The sequence below is a fragment of the Octodon degus genome, unplaced genomic scaffold, assembly GCF_000260255.1.
Source record: "Octodon degus isolate 3935 unplaced genomic scaffold, OctDeg1.0 scaffold00057, whole genome shotgun sequence".
Lineage (NCBI taxonomy): Eukaryota > Metazoa > Chordata > Mammalia > Rodentia > Octodontidae > Octodon > Octodon degus.
In genome coordinates, this window is record NW_004524633.1 from 12,897,242 (window position 1) to 12,914,173 (window position 16,932).

The following is a 16,932-nucleotide window of genomic DNA, read 5'->3' on the forward strand; positions in this document are numbered from 1 at the left end:
GCCCTTACTGCGGTTGCCCTGCACAGCCGGCCCTGGCGTCTCCGCCGCCGCCGGTTGCTAAGAGAGGAGATGCGGGCGCCCAGGCGCCCCTGGAGCCCAGCCTGGGAAGTCGCAAAGCGGAGCCAACTTGCACCAGTGGCTCTGGGCCGCAATGTGGGAGGAGACCCAGACGGGCCCCCTCTGTTGTTCTGGGGCGAGGGTTCCCCAGGCACCAGTGATCAGCAAACACAAACACACACACACACACACACACACACACACACACACACACACACACAGCTGCCTGCAGGGCCCTAGGGAGGGAAGGAAGGCCTCATGGCGGCTGCAGGGACGGCTACCTTTAAATGTCAAGGATACAAGTCCTAACCCAGAGGCCAGGAGCAAGTTCCAGAGAAAGAGGGCTCCTTTCTCATGGCTTTGAGTTTCTTTCTGCACCTGAAGGCCTGGCCAGAGTCCCTTCCTGCTTGGAAACGCCCCACCCTGCTCCTGAGCGAGGCTTCCTCCCTGCAGCTCCTTTGCTCTCCTGCAGAGAAGGCAGATTTGCAGTGAGGAGACTGGACAGCGCGTAAACTGGAGCCAAGAACGTAGTAGGGGCTCAGAGAAAGGGAGAAGGCTTGGGTGGGCCAGGCAGGCATCAATGCCAGGTCCAGAGGAGCCGCTCCTGTGTTGCAGGCCTTCTGCTGGGTGGCTGGAACCCTTGTTTCGCAGATAGGGCTGGCCTTCTGGGGATGACTGCACCTTCTGTGGGTCTCCGTCTCCTTCACACACCTTCACGCACACCTACTCACACCACCTTTGTAATGGTGTTCTGCTCTTCTGCGCCCTGGGCAGGGCATGTGCCATTTCCTCAGCATACCAAGCAAGGCACCTCATCGTTTCCCTCTAGAAGCCTTCATCAGAGGTCATCTGCACCCCCGCCTCCCCTCTATTACCTTACTGGTAGGGTGTGTGTCTAGTTGTCCACCCAAAGCCAAGGCTTCTAGAGTTTGCCATTAAGTCATGATCCAATACTGGGGTTATGGGTGTGAGTGCTGCACCTGCCTTATGGCAGGTAACCTGAATGCAGTATTAGGAAGGGAGAGAGGTGTGCTCTTGGCCGCTGTTGCTCCCTTCTTGCTCTTGCCGCTTCCCCATTTTCCACTGCCATGAACTGCTGCCCCCTGCCATGTGCCACTCTACATTGGAGCCATCCATGTATGGACTGAAATCTTCACAGACTGTGAGCTAAATAAACCCTTCCTTCCATCATTTTGGGTGTCAGGTATTTTGCCCCAGCAAAGAGAAAAGTAACCGAAACACAGTCAAGCAAAATTAGGCTCTAGCACTCTCCCTCTGCTGGGAATATAATCCCAATATAATATATGTTTGGAAAATGCCTATTTGTCTTCACCACTCAACTTGGACCCTGCCTGCTTTGATATATCCCAGATGGCTTGAGATCCTGCCTGGACAGCTCTGGCTTGTGCCCTCACCCGCTTGAACAAACATCTATCTTACTGTCACCCATCTGTATTGCACTTGCCTGAATAAGGAGCTGCCTTTACCCACTCACATGTGAGCCCCTCTATTTTGTACATTGATTGTGGTTTTTTGTGTTTTTAGAGGCAAGGAGCAATTCAACAAATGTTTGGAGCAAAACATGAAGGAAAAGAAATGTCTTCTAAGTGGCAGGATTTTGTTGGGTACTTAGTAAACGCTCCTAGCAGCCTTCTGTGGAGCACTTTCTCACTGTCTGTTATCCCATTTAATCTTCATCTCTACTCACAGAAATAGGATTTCTCCTCCAACTCATAGCTACCCCAACGGAGACACAGAAAAGTTAATTATTTTGCCTGAAGTCTATAAGTGGAAAACTTAGGATTCAAACTCAGATCTGTCTGGGTCCAAAAACTGTAACAATTTTAAAGATTGTAATAAGATTTCTTTCCCCCCAACAGTCCTGTAAGTTGATGCAGAAGTCAAATTTTTTATATCATGTAGCAAACGAGGAGGTGGAAGGGAATGGGAAAAAGTAAGTAAGATGCCAGCTCCGTATCTCTGCTTTTGAGGCTAAAGGTTTCAAAGCTGTTGGGGGAGCCAGAGGGCGGGAGCTAGAGACCCAGAAGTTGGTGGGAACCAGATGGCCGGAGCTAGAGACCCAGAAGTCATTGTTTTCCCTGTAGCTTTGCTTTCCAACACCAGACTGTAGGTCCCACTTGAGGTTTCTCTTAATGCTTGTGATAACTAGATTTCACCTGGCTGAAAATTGGAGGGTGGAGCGAAGGATGAGAAAGAGACATAATTTACCCAGGTGCTGTCAATCCCTCAGGATGATGTAAATGTTGTAATCATATAGAAGTATTATTCATTCCATATTAATTTATTTTTTCAAATAAGAAATGGTATTCTCTCACTGGTAGAATGAGAATGCAAATTCATATACATTATTTTAGATACTTAGGATTCTGTAGAAATGATTCCCTGGCACTCTGCAGACTGTGAGGTACCCTCAGCAGCATGTATTAATTCATAAATGGGGTTTGAGTTCTCCACCCCTGTGAGCTGTACAATTTCCCATCCCTGATGAAAACTGCAAGGAAGCTACTAATTTTCACTTCTGAAAATGCTCACTGTGAAAATGCATTGGGAATTTAGCCAGAAGGAATTTTTATGTTAATTTCTAGTATGGAGAAAGGAAAAGGGAATAAAGAAAAAGGAAAAAAAAATAAACTAAATTAAACTATTTCAAGACCAAATAGTCACTAGAGTCATTTGCATTTTCTCTCAGGAAACTAAGCACCCAGATGTCTGTAGCAGTATCACAAATTCGTAAGACGGTTTCTGTTTTGTTGACAGACCTTTCAGGGGGAGTCAGGGTCAGAAGATGGAAAGGCAGGATCACAGCTAACCTGGCAGTTGGCTCTTCCTGGAGGTGAGCAGGAGCTGCCCCAGGGAACTCAGATCTGCACTATCAGTAATTATGTCTTAGGGCTGGGTGGGTACCCAGCAGCTCTCAGTCCGCGCAGCCCACTGCTGAAACCCTTACAGCCTGCAAGCAGAAACTGAGGCCCCATTCGCAAATGCTTTGGAAGAATAATCAGAAGAAGACCGGTAACATAAAACATATGAAAACTCACACTTCAATGTCCAGAAATAAAGGTTTACTGGATGAGACCACAATCCCCCGTGTGCGACCACCAATCTGTGTAGCAGTGATTCACTCTGCTCTTGGATACAGTGAAGCTGAGTAGCTGCAACAGTGATTGTATGACCCCCCAAACCTAAAATATTTATTATCTGTCCCTTTGCAGAAAACATTTGCAGACTTTCAGCTTATACCATCTCCAGAATCAGGGAAGTCATTTATCCTCAGGGGCTTAAAGACCAGGTACCCCAGTCTTCACCCTTGTATCCTGGATGAGCAGATGAAGGAAGGAATGAGTAGATTGGAGAAATGTGTATATCTTCCTTGTGAAAGAAAAAAAGTTAGGTGGCCAGGACAGTCCCTCACATATAACCCTGAGTTCGATCCCTGAGCCTGCCGTGCCACCCTGTCCCCAGGGCACACTGAGAGGACAATTGAGACTGGGCATGGTTGTGTGTGCCTATAATCCCAGCTCTTGGGAGGCTGTGAACAGGTGGATCACTACGAGTCCGATCTAGAAGTGAGACCCTGAACACCCCATAAACCTTTCCCTAAAATACAAATATATATATAATATTATATATTTTTATTAATATATATTATATATTTAGTTACTATATTATATAATTTATATATTATATATATTTTTATATATATATACATATATATTCTCAGCTGTCGTCACAGATCTCCTGAGTTTCTGCACCCAGAGATGCTCAAATGTGTGGATAGTGAAAGGACAATGAAGGACAGGAATTTCCTCCTATTTAAAAAAAATTACCTGTTTTCTTACAGGGGAAACAGAATATCACACACACACTCTCTCCCTGCTAGAGCAGCCACCTTTATTTTTCAATAACCTCGTTTGGTTTAAGCAATATGGAATGTGCCTCTCGATTGAAGCCAAAACACTGATGGTGTTCTGGTGTCATGGTATCATAAACTCCAGGCTGAATTACCTTGTTCAGCTGGAAGGCAAGGAGAAGCTGAGAGCCCAAGAACTACCTGGTAGAGAGAAGATCATTTGCATTTTTTAAACTCAGATTAGAAGATTCCCAGCCTGGAGAAGACAGACTGGGATTTTTCATCTGAGGCAGATGATCCTCAAGGTTGTGAAAGACTCTCTGGACTATAATATTGAAACAACTAAAACAGCTTTATTACTTCCCCATTCATAGTGTAATGCACATGGTAGCTTAAGGAAATGCTACCTTCTAGGAACTTTGAGAAATACTGCTTAAATAGAAATACACTTTTGGAAGTCAGAATCATAGTTTTATGTAAATAAGCACCTCCAATGGAGTTTATCGTCTTTTCATCGGCCTTGAATGTGCTGCCAACAAGTATGTTTTCTCTGGTTCAGCCAATATTTTCTTTTCCTAATGGCACAAAAGGTTAAAAGACAACTGTTGCTCCTACTGAAGTGATTACAAAGTTTGAATTATGAGATTTTCCTTTTATAATACAAGATGCGAATCCAATAGTTGTTGCAGAATAGACATCAAAGATAATACAAAAAAGAAGATAGACCTGTTGAGCTGGAGTTAAGGAGGTGGTGTTAACTAGTCTTGTGTCAATACAATGAATACCCGAGGTAATCAAATTACAAAGAGAAAGGTTTATTTAAAGTCACAATTTAGAAAATCTGTGGTCGGTAGGTCCCATCGTTTTTAGGCCTGATAAGGCAGCACACCATGGTGGTCTGCAGGTAGAGAAAAAGGACTCATCTCATGGCTGGAGGTGTAAGAAATGAAGAAGGGGTGAGGGTTGCCTAGGCCCTTCTGGGGCTTTTCCCAATGACTTAAAGACTTCTAACTAGGCCCAACCTCTTATAGTTCCCTCACCTCTGAAAACAACTGAGCTGGGAAGCAAATCTGGACCATTCCAGAACCAAACTAGAGCAAAGATGACCCACTAGTCAACTGTGGGAAAGCCCAACACAGTCACATCTGTCCCTGGACAGGCGGAGTACAGCAACAAGGCTGCAGTCCCAGATCTTTTGGAATTTGCTTAGAAACAAAAATCAGAGGATTCCTTGAGATATGGACAGTTTTGTAATACAACTTCTATAGCATATCCAACATAAGAATTGTGAGAGTCCAAGGCCGGGGATGTGGCTCTGTGGCAGAGAGCTCACCTAGAAGGAAAATCTGGGTTCTAGACTCACCACAGAAAAATAATAATGTAAGGTATCTCTCCCCCTCTAAGTTTCTTCTTATACTGTTTTTTCACTTTTTTAAAAAATGTATTTGGTACAGGGTCTCACTACACAGGTCAGACTCATAGTGATCCTCCTGTTTCAGCCTCCCCAGGATTGGGATACTGGAATTGCAGGCGTGCACCACCACTCCTGGTCTCGGTGGCCGGCTCAGTGCACCCAGGGGCAGGGCCAGTGTGGCATGTGGAGCTGGGGCCCCTGCTCTTGCCTAGGCAGGAGCTTAGTCCACTGAGCTATCTCCCTAGCCCTAGTGATTTTTATCTTAATAAAGCCCATAATGGATTCCACATTCTTATTAAGGAAGAAGAATCAGGATTACAGCATTTGTTTTCTGCACCTGCATGAGGCTAACACCATCAGAGAACTTTTCCCCCTCGGCACATGGTCCGTGAGACAAGGATGTGGGAGAAATCCTCAGGAGTCCAGGTGCCACCACATGGGAAACAGAAGCTCAGCGTGTCCCGCAAATCCTTTCTTTGATGTGTCCTGTGGTCAATGCATAGACTGATACTATTTCCTGACCTCTAAGCCAAAGGGGAAAAAAGCAAAGTAGTTATCACTGGAGTGTGCTATGGACTGGAAAAATATTTAATAAGCAGAAAAGGGAATACAGAGGCAAATGCACAATTTCATTATTTAAAAGGAAAGTAAATAACAAAGAGGCCAAGTCTCTCAAAGTGCATATTTTTAATTATCCACAATCACAAAAAGAAAAGCCCCATATATGCCTTCATTCTGCTTGGCATCGCTTCTCCACACCTAAGACTTGATATGCAAATGATATTATAATTCTAACATTCCATGTTGTAAAGAATTGATTTCAGAAGAGGTGAGATGCTATGGGTCCCCTATTTGTCCACTGTCAAAGCAGAGGCCTGAGTTTGAGTTGAGTTTTGTCCCCATGAGGATGGAGCCACTTTGGGTCGTGGAAGAGTCTTGCACACATTTCCTTTCTTTTTTTTTTTAAGGCTTTGTTGTTTTATTTTTTTTCAAAGTTTTATTGATAAACAGATAGCAATGAGACAGTTTCAAATCAAATTGGAAGTACAGTTTCAACAAATAATACACTGCATATATTCTTCTTAGTGGTTAATTGCTGTACAAGATGCGGACTTGTGATCCTATTTACAAACACCATTAGAACAAATCATTCTATTCATTAAGAGAATGCAACTATATATCTATCCCAACCACTTTGAATACACAGATACAAAATGGACATTCATAGGCATACCCCATTTTTCTAAGTTCCGTTATTGAATATTATAGGTGTGTAAACTCAGCAAAATGTTCTAAAAGAGTCCAGTAGCCCATAATAGCATTGGGTCTTCTGTTTAACTGGCAATGTCAGAAATTATTGACCTGAGTCCCCCACAGCTCAACTTAACAGCATGGCTTTATTTCCTATATTTCGTCTTCATACTTTTCTACTGGATGGTTAAGACCAAGGTAAAGCAGGACCTGTGCAACAAGAGTTGTAGCTTACATATACTCATAAGTGAAATAAACCAGACACACACGTGTAAATATCGTATAGTCTCCCTAGTATAAGAACTCCAAAGAAGAAAAACAAATAGAAAGACATAATACAAGGAAAGGGAAAGCAGGATCTCAAGGACTAACTAATCAAGAGAGGGAATTGTGATGAGCTAGGAAACATGACAATGTTAAGCCATGCAGTTATATGTAAAAGATGAGCAAGGCAATGATCCAGAGAATATTCAGAAGATTCTTTAATCTAGGAGTTAATTGGAAAGATTCTCACCCTGACTAACTATATACACATTTCCTTTCTTGATGCGAGTTAGGCATCGCCATGTGGTATGTTATAGTCAGTGAAATATGAAGGAACATGTGTGTGACACTTCTGGGAAAAATAGTTTATGAGGTCCTGCAGGCTTCTTCAGCTTTCTTTCCCATGAGCAGCAGCTCACCATTCCAGATCCAGTGTCTCCCCAGCTCACCTCCTATGCAAGCTCAACACGGAGCAGAGCTCTCTGCCCCACCAAACCCACAGCGGACAAGCGTCACTGTGGATGGGAGCAAGCTCTGGTGGTGAAGGCCACTGAGATTTGGGGACTGATGCTAACACAGCAAAACTGATCTGTGGTGATGAACACAGCTGTGCTCCTGACTTCAGTAAAGCTACTTACGCTCTCCAACCCTCTGTTCTCTCATCAGAGAAGGAGGAAGTCTTACCACACAGTACAATAATAGAAGTTAACTTTCCCATTAGCTGCCCGTATTATACGCCCATATTGCTCTAGTCATTATCTATATCGAGTGTCTGTGATTCTCCCATGAGCCTTAGAGGAAGGTACTAAGATCCTTGTGTATTGCTGAAACCCACACTCAAATGGGTCTACTGGATTAGTGAGGGGCGATCATCGTGTAGGTGGAAGAAACGGATTTCTGGTTCAAAGTATTTGCTTTTTCCTCCCACACCTCTCCTCCCCGAAAAGAAAGGAGCGAATTTTCCATTAAGTGAGTGAGAATATCTAGGATATATTAGTAATCAAAACAATAGTCTTCACATTAAAGAAACAAATAAAAATGAAATAAGCCATTGCAAATTTAAATCATTACGTTCTTCCACATGGGGTGTCTCATTAGCAGATTTGGTTTTAATGGTTCTGGCTAAAGCGACACCCAGCAAAGCCCAGTCTGAGGTTGCCAATTCCCTAAGGCTTGTTAAGGCAATAATAAGGGCTTTCAATCAATTCTTAGCATTTCTATGAATCTAGACAAAAGTAATACATTGAGAGAGCAGGACAACTAAAGCTCAATAAAAATAAGCTTTCTTCTTTTTCTCTAACAATGGGTCATCTCATTGTAGCTTGCTCACAGGAAAACATTACTTGTTAGTATTTTAAAATAAAGTACAAGCTTTTCATCATGTTCATGATCATTTTAAAAATGTATTATGCAAGTCCCAACTCTCAAGTTGTGGCCACAACAAAGCTAATGCTGTGGTTCTCCTTTTCCTGATAACTCAGTGTATCCCGAGTCCTGAGTAAAGCAGGGAGAAAATGAAGATGGTGCTGGAGGGAGGATGATGGCAAAGGCCAGCGAGCAGAGACCACACAGGAGCGAATTCAGAGACTCATTCTTCCCCTCCCCCTCCCCCTCACCCTCCCCCCTCCCCCCTCCTTCTCCTCCTCCTCCTCCTCCTCCTCCTCCTCCTCCTCCTCCTCCTCCTCCTCCTCTAGAGTCCACTGGCTAAAAGATGAAGTGGAGTGACAGGATCAGAGTAACCTCATGATTCAGAAGGACACAGATAAGACACCTAGAATTTGGAAGAGGACGTTCCCAGAAGAATTGGCAAGGCCCTGTGAAGAATTCACATTGAAGAGAATTAAACTGTTCACTACCGTGGCATACGCTCTTCCTCCCCTCCCTTTCCCTCCTCCTTCGAGAAACACACTACGTGCTTGTGGAATGAACTCAAGGCTCTCCAGCGATCACCAGAGCAAGAACAAGGTTAAGTGTGTTTCAAAAAGACGGTGTGTCCAGGTTCGTGAAGGACAGCTGTAGGCCTTGTCCTCGAAGCCAATAAACTCTCCGCTAGTTGCCATGCCTGGAACAGTAGTAATGACAATTAAAAAAATTGCTGAATGCATGCTGTGTGCCAGGCTGTGTGCCAACTGCTCTAAATGTCATGTCTTATCGTATACTCAAATACTATTATTTCCAGCTTTTTACAGGAAAAGGTTCAGAGAAGCAGGGAATTAAAGTAATTTTCCTGAAGTCACACACCTGTAAGTGGCAACACCTTCTTAGCTCCTTAGCCATGGCTGTCAGCCTCTGTGTCACACTGTCCCCTGCAGGGCAGTTGGGGTTGAGCAAGGAGCAAGTCCTGGATTGTGAATGTCCTCCAAGAAGGCTGAAGGGAAGCAGTGTTTATCTACCCCACACATTACTTAATTTAATTCTTGGTTCCCGCGGGAAGCATTATTATCCTCATGACACAGATAAGAAAAATTAGGCACAGAGAAATTAATGGTCAACCAAGTCAGTGGACAAGCTGGGACACCAACCAAGGGACTCTAACTCTGTTGTGGCTTTTACATTAGCATCCAAAAATCACACATTCCCATATAAAATACTAAGACGTCTGTCCAAATTTCAACTCATTTGAGAAAGACCTAGATGTTTTAGTTGCTTAGAAACCCAGTATAAAATGATTCTGTGACATGGCAACAGAAAAGCACCCATGTAATACCGGCTTGAACTCCAAGATGTACATGGCCCTCCTGGATCAACTGTTATCACCGTGCAAATGTGACAGTTATATCTCAACGCACACACCAGTCACTGTGGTCTCCAAATTCATAGGCAAGGGCTGCGTTGAAGGTGAGGGGGAAATATTCCCCTCACATACATGGCAGATGTGTGTGGCAACAAGGAGAAGTGACACATAGATTGCCTTCTCCAGTGAAATCTCCACCAGTAGCTTCTTGCTCCTAGTGACAGGCTCCTTAGCTGCTCCCCACTCACTGACAACAGGAGATGGACTAATGCACGGCTTGCACCTGCATCCCACCCTTCTCTCCAGGCTGTGCCAGGAGCTTTAGGTAGGCTCTCACAGGCTGTGCCCCATAGGCATACCCCAGGGTGCACTCTTCACTTGGCCCATGACTCATATGAGTGGCTTTCCTTACAATCTTGGATTCAGAAACCCTACTAGCACATGTTTTGTCTTCCACCTCGATGACCTCTGCTGCAATTAAATAGAAAAAGTCTGTTGCACTTATCCCTATGACATTTGATACTCCAAAATTAAGAACTGCCCCTAAGCATGGAATATCAAGTACTGTGTATGTTTATAAAAATGGTGAACACTCTAGAAACTCTGTCATAGGAGAAACCAGTGAAATAACCATGAAATAACCAGTGACATTTAAACCATATATAATGGGACTTAGAAACGTACTGGTATCACTAAACATTTGAAGAGCTTGTATGAAGAGATAAGTTATGAAATACTGTTTGGCTTAGTGAAAGGACAAACTTGCTGGACACAAATGACTAAATATCCTATCTCAACAATCCTGTGGGCCACCCATTTTATAGAAGGCAAGTCCAGAAATGGAATGGACAATAAATATTCACAGAAGGAAAATTTACTACCTAGAGAAGTGCTTGAGAAAAGGAATCAGAATTCTCTAGAGGAAACTCTTACAGAGTTATAGTAGTGGATTATAAGACTTTTCAAAAAATTGGGGTTTGAGGCATGGAGCTGACATGGTGCGGATCCCTCGAGAACCACGAGCACTCCTGGAAGAAGGAACTCCCACGACCTCCTTTCTGAAAAACAGAGCTGAGAAGGTGTTTGGTCCAACTCCTCCATCCATCTGCTCATTGCTCCCCTCAGACCTTATGTAACTACTCAGAAGCCTACAGGAAGTCTTTATATTGCAGTAACTGACTGCAGCCATTTCAGGAAAGAATTTGAAAAGTCAGTAGAATAAAGAACTTAATATTACTGTATATATGAATGAGTTCTGTGGCTTCCACTGTGAAAGAAGTGTCTGGTCTGGAATGTTTTTGTTCTTTGCTATTGTCTTAAGTCAACCCAGGAATAAATAAAAGAGGCTGGAGAAAAACATGAACCCCTAAGGAGTAGCAGCCCCATCACGCAGCCTGTCTAAAACTCAGCTTTCTCTGGGCTCAGACATTTGTTGCTATCTAGAACAGTCTTCTGGGGTTGATGCATCTTCTGAGTTTTCCAAGAAAGCCAAAAAGGGGGCTGTTTGGTGTGAAATGTCTAATTTTTAGAAACACTCTTCAGGGCAAACAGAATGCATCTGAGATCAGAGCATTCCCAGTAGCTTGCTGCTTATAACTACAGGTTTGGACTCTTCTAATCTGGAAAACCCGACCCTCAGAGAAGGGTGGAGAAGGTGGAACTCCTAAGCGTGCATTTCTGTCTCCCTGCAGAGGAGCAGGTATCTATCTCTTAGCAACCAAAGGTAAAGCCAAGCAGGAATTATTCTGGGAAGGGCAAAAGAAGGCTGCATTGTCCTGCTGGAACTCTTTCCTGAGACATCCTCTCTTAAGTGAAAGCTCTTGGAACGCCGCTGCATCCTGCGGCAGCAGCAGCCCTATCTGTAGGGAACACATGTCCCCCTCAAGGGAACAGGAAGGCCCTCCCAGGTCTGGAGTGAGAGCCACTCTCAAGATGGATCCCTAGGCTGTAGCAAAGTTAGAGTGAAGTGTGCACCAGGAGACACTGTGGAAGTTTCAAATCCTTGGATTTTTTTTCTCAGCCTGGGGGAAAAGTTGTATTTACTATGTAACTTCGAGTGTCTTTCCCTGAAAAAGATAGGATGCTTCAGTAGATGCTACATCTGATGTCAACCCTGTTTCTCGACGTAATAGCTGGCAGCTTGTTTATAGGGATTTTGATTTTAATACAAGTTTAATTACTCAACAAAGCACTAGGAGCACCAAATAAATATGTAGATATATAGTGACAGGCACATTTGTGTGAAGGATGTATTTCAGAAGAATAGAGAAAGAAAAGATTTTGAATTGTATCTAGACTTTAAAGCCAAAGTATGTAATCCATAGAAACAATCACCTGTTTTATAGTCACATATGCCCTCAAAATTATAGACAAGTCACAGAGAGGCAATGTTACAGTTTTCTAACAGAAGGAGAAGTATGAAAAGCAACACCAGGGATTGTACAATGTATTTTTACTTAGCTAATGCATGACACACTGAGTTATTCAAAGAACTCCATCCCTTTGGAGTGAAAGTGACACTACGATACGGTGGCCAAAGCAGGACAGATGGTGTCCAGCCTGAGCTGCCGCACACCCAGATGGGGATGAATTGAGGTCCCCAGCAATCCCCACGCCCTCCAGCTTCCTCTGTGCAGGGACTGTCAGAGAGGCAACCAGAGCTGTGAATGCCTGGGCACTAGGGTGCCATGGCTCCTGCCCAGAGCTGTTTGGGCTCAGCAGATCTCTGTCCTCCATGAGCATCTTTGGGGCAGCCCAGCCTGAGTAACTGCGCGCTCAGTACAGCTGGAGGTTGTACGTGTCTGGTTGTCAATCATGTCTGAAATTTGAGACCGCTGCACAGGCTGACAATTAGCCTGCGTGAAACTCAGGTGATGTTTTTAGTCGCCCCAGGCGAATCAGGCAAGCAACCAAAAATTACCATCAACGGGGTGGAGTTAAAAGCTATATGCGACTCCCACTGCCTATGTAGCACACTCTCTGTTGACAGGTCCGCTGCTCTGCTTTTCAGTGATGCTTTGAGCACAACCACCAGGAGGGCAGCTCATTATGGGAACAAGGAGTAGCAACCTGTATTAATAAATCCAGCTTATTTGGAGGAACTTGACAGACAGGATTTGTGGAGATGAAGCATCTGACTGCTCATAAAGACCAAAGTGCGAGGCTGCCCCGCTGTCCGGCCTGTTCGATTGATGTGGGACTCAGTTCATTTCCATTACCTCCTGGAACAGCATTAATTCCGCATTGCATGAAACATCAAAGGGCAGCAGGGTAAACTTGTCAAGGAATAGGGCTACGAATCAGTAACTGACATAGTATTTGACCAGCGTTGTTACCAGCTGGAAATAGCATCAGTTCAACCGCCAGGGAAACCATGAGGTTTTGCAGAAATACACAAGAAAATCTATAGACGTTGTAATCTATTGTATAGATTGCTAATATTCTGACAGTGTTTCTATGATAACTGATCTGAATGTCTGCAAATTTAGCGGGATGAAAGTTTAATTTCCTGCACTATGTGTTTCCTTTTAGCAGCAAATACTTCAAGTATAATCTACGGAAAAGCCAAAGATGACTAAATGGAAATGTCAGGATAGAGTTAAGGGTAGGCACTGCTAGCAGGTTTGCTTTCCAAAACAGAAGCTAAATAAAATCTTGGAGTTTCCTTTCTCTCTTTTACTATTTACTCTTCGCTATTCTTGTTAGCCAAATTATGTTCATTAGAACAACAGCAATTTGCTTCTGATGCACCCCTAAACATATACATACAGGACAATGTATTTTGTCAGTCCAATTATTTCTTGAATAGAAGTCAAAGTATATGAAATAATCTATAATTCCTTGACTGTATTGAGATCAATAACTTTAGAAATGTAGATTTATGGTATTGCCTGGTGCAGGGCTTAAACTTAATTCATTCAATAACATTCACTGAGTTTATCTAGGGCAAGGCTAGCATTTTCATATCAAAGTGTCCTCTTTCATAGATGGTTTTGCCCTATAACCCAAGAAAACTTTGCATTAGAAATAGAAATTTTCACTGAATCACTGAAAAGGTCTACAAGGTACACAGAACCTCAATCTGATGAGAAATTGTTTTATATCTTCAAAAGAAAATTTCCACCAGGAATTTTTTGGCAAACATATCCAGCTTGATTAGAAGTACTAGTTCCGACTCATCACTCCCACAAGGTGGCTGGAAAGTGAAACCTTCTAGTTCTGGTAAAGCTCAATGCATCAGTGTTCATGGCTAGGCACTCGTAGCTATCATTTCAGGGTCTCAGGGGTACCGGGACCTGATTAGTCGGCCCAAGAAAGAAAAAGGGTGCAGCGAGAAGGGAGCTGTGGCTGCAGTTGTGTGAGTAGCAGCCCTTGGAGAGAGTTCTGCCCCAGAAGGCAGCTGTATGTGGTGCTTGGGCAAACTCCCTGGCGCTGTTCTCGATGCTTGACAGGGGCTCCACAGATGGGATCTTCACTTTTTCTGCACTATAAAAGAAATGTGAAAGTTATCAGGATCAAAATAGAGCTATTGGGCTGGGGAGATAGCTTGGCGGTCTAAGCACCTGGCTAGGCAAGCACAAAGACCCAGATTTCATCCCCAGTACCACATGCCTGTGGGCCCTGGACTTGGTGACACCTGGGGAGGCTGAAACAGGAGGATCACTATGAGTCTGAGCTGCATAGTGAGACTCTATCAAATACACAACCTAAAAAAAAAAAAAAAAAAAAAAAAGGAGCTATTTATGTCAACCTTGCCAAAAATAAAGGAAGCTGGGAGGCTATGAAGAATGGCTACTTCCCAATGATTATGTGGCGGTAACTATCACAGAAGGGGGCCAGAGGCACAAACTTCCACAGAGGGCCCGCAGCCCCATACCAAAAGCGCCTCTGCCCACTCTGCCCAGTGACTGGTAAGCCCTGCGTTGGTGCCACTCTTGTTATTAGTCATTGTAGTCAAAGATTACTGTTCCGAGTGTCTGCAGCACTCATTCTCATTTTAGAAACATCGCCGTGTTTGAACTTCTTTAAATATGTCCATAGTTTACCATGACCCTTGTACTTCTACTGCAGTGCAACTGCTAAAAAAGAGTGCGATCTTTGGAGAAACTCTTTCTTTAGGCTGATGCCTCTAATACTAATTTATGCTAATACTGCATCTTGAAGAGCATGAAATACATTCACGCACATTAACTCATTTGATCTCTGTGATACCCTTTGCAGATGGGTGGGGACAATTGCAAAGTATGCTTGCAAATGCACAGTAGGTAGGAACCCATAACCTTAGGCTAGTGCTTTGCAGAACGTAAGCAGGGTCTTCCAACTCCGTGACTGTCTTCTTCCTCTTCTATCCAGAGATGCCTGTATTCAATAAGGGGTACCTAATCACTACCTATACTGTTTAAAGAATTATTTTTGCTCTCTATCTTCATACTTTCAAGGATTTATTATCATCTACAGGCTGATTCCTTTTTTGGGTCTCTATTTTCCCTGGTTCTCATTTTATAAAAGTGTTACATGTCAAAAGGCCATGTGTAAAAGTTCACAGGATTATAAGTCAGTCTGAAACACTCTCTTGGGCTGGGGAGATAGCTCAGCATTCTAAGTGCCTGCCTGGCAACCATCCCTGATACCGCGTGCCATGCAGGTCCCTGAACCCTGGGTGCACCGTGCCAGCCAAAACTGGACGTGATGGCACATGCCTGTAATCCTAGCGCTCTGGAAGCTGAGACAGGAGGATTGCTCCAAGTCCTAGCTGCAGAGCGAGACCCTATACCAAATAAATATTTAAAAAAAAAAAAAAAAAAAAGGAAAAAAGGACCCTCTTAGGCACCACACATTTTCCTCTGGGCTTTGCTTTTCCTTTAGGTGATCTGGCTCAAATACCAAACACAATTTGCATTGTACTTGTGAGGTGGGAAGAGATGGCTGTGTAGCTACAGCTGTTATTGTGCTAGTATGGTTCAGAGGTGCTGATTTTGTGCTTTGCATTTTTCCTGCGTTCTTAACTTGATGCACTATCTTGAATTTTTATTTTACTTTAATTGTTTTTCAAATCTGAAGTCTTCCTTTCACTTTGGCAATTTCAGTTAGAACACTGCGCTTGGGAAAAACTGTTCATAGAAGAGCTGAAGGTTAAATCAGCTTTATTCTGTAAACAGTGCCTGAATTACCATCTCCTCCCCGTAACAGCCCAATTAATAGGTTACAGCAAAGCTGAAAAGCCAAAAAGCAAGATAAAAAGATGGAACTAGTGCGACACCTGCTGGAAGAAAAAGAAGGCATTTCGTCAGCCGCAGCAAAAAAAAAAAAAAACCATTTCAAACAATAGCTCTCTGGAGGATTCATTCTTTCAAACCCATCTTTTGTGACAGCTACCTGCTTTGTCTCACGCCCTGCGATGGACACTGAAATGACGCGCAGTGGAAGATATAACCTTTACATTCAATAATCTTACAGGCTCCTACAGAAGAAGTGTATCGACATACCCGGATATAGACACTTAGAGTCAAGCATGCCAGGCAGGGATGGGTATGACTAAGTCAGGAAAGGGCCCTGGGGGAGGACCCCGTGTCCTGGGTCACCGAGGAGATGCTGCTGAAGGCTTGAAGGATGAGGAGCTTGTATGAGACAGCAAGGTAAGAAGTGGGGCGTGTCCAGAGGCAGGTGCCCGGGTGAGAAGAAAAAGGAAGGATGGTGTGTGCCTGAGTGGAAAGGCCCACAGGGTGCGCTTCCAAGAGAACAGGCTCTATGTGCTGTGTCCTGGGCTGCAGGAAGCCTCTAGGCAGGGTGAGTGGGACGACGACGATGTGGCTAGACTTGCTTGTCAGAGAATCACCCTGGCTGTGAAGGAAGGGAAGGAGGCGGGCTAACACAAAGGTAAACAAGAAGGTCTGGGGAAAGCACTGGAGAGGCGAGTGGCAGAATTAGGGCAGGAAACATGTAGGAAAAATCGACCTTTTTTCTCCTGAGGGTAAGAAATGGCCAGTTAATCTGGCCACTTTAATCTGCTGAGCTATTTGGCCAGCACGTGTGGGTGTGAACACTGCAGAAGATTTTGTAAAGATACTTAAAGTGCTGGGGAAGCTGAAAACAGGAGGATCACTGTGAGTCTGATCTGCTTAGTGAGTCCCTGTTCCAAATACATTTTAAAAAAGGAAAAAAAAAAGTAGGTTAAAAATACTCGAAGCTTATATGGTTGCAAACGGAGTCTTACACAAAAAGTAAATCTAGTTTTTCATTGTAGATATCTTTCCTGTCTTTGGATGTGGTTTTAGAAATGAGTTAAAACTTCACATCATATTTGCTTGATGAGTTCAAAGCATCCAAATTGGGAAATTTCAT

The 16,932-nt window shown here is 43.7% G+C and overlaps 1 protein-coding gene across 1 annotated transcript in view; it reads right to left on the bottom strand.

The window, feature by feature from the left end:
• Positions 1-9,856: 9,856 nt before the first annotated feature.
• Cryz (crystallin zeta) overlaps positions 9,857-16,932 on the bottom strand; it is a 52,520-nt gene continuing 45,444 nt past the window's right edge. The window contains exon 10 of the mRNA XM_023718306.1: positions 9,857-10,062. Coding sequence (XP_023574074.1) covers positions 9,857-10,062 — 206 coding nt within the window. The remainder of the gene's footprint in view (positions 10,063-16,932) is intronic.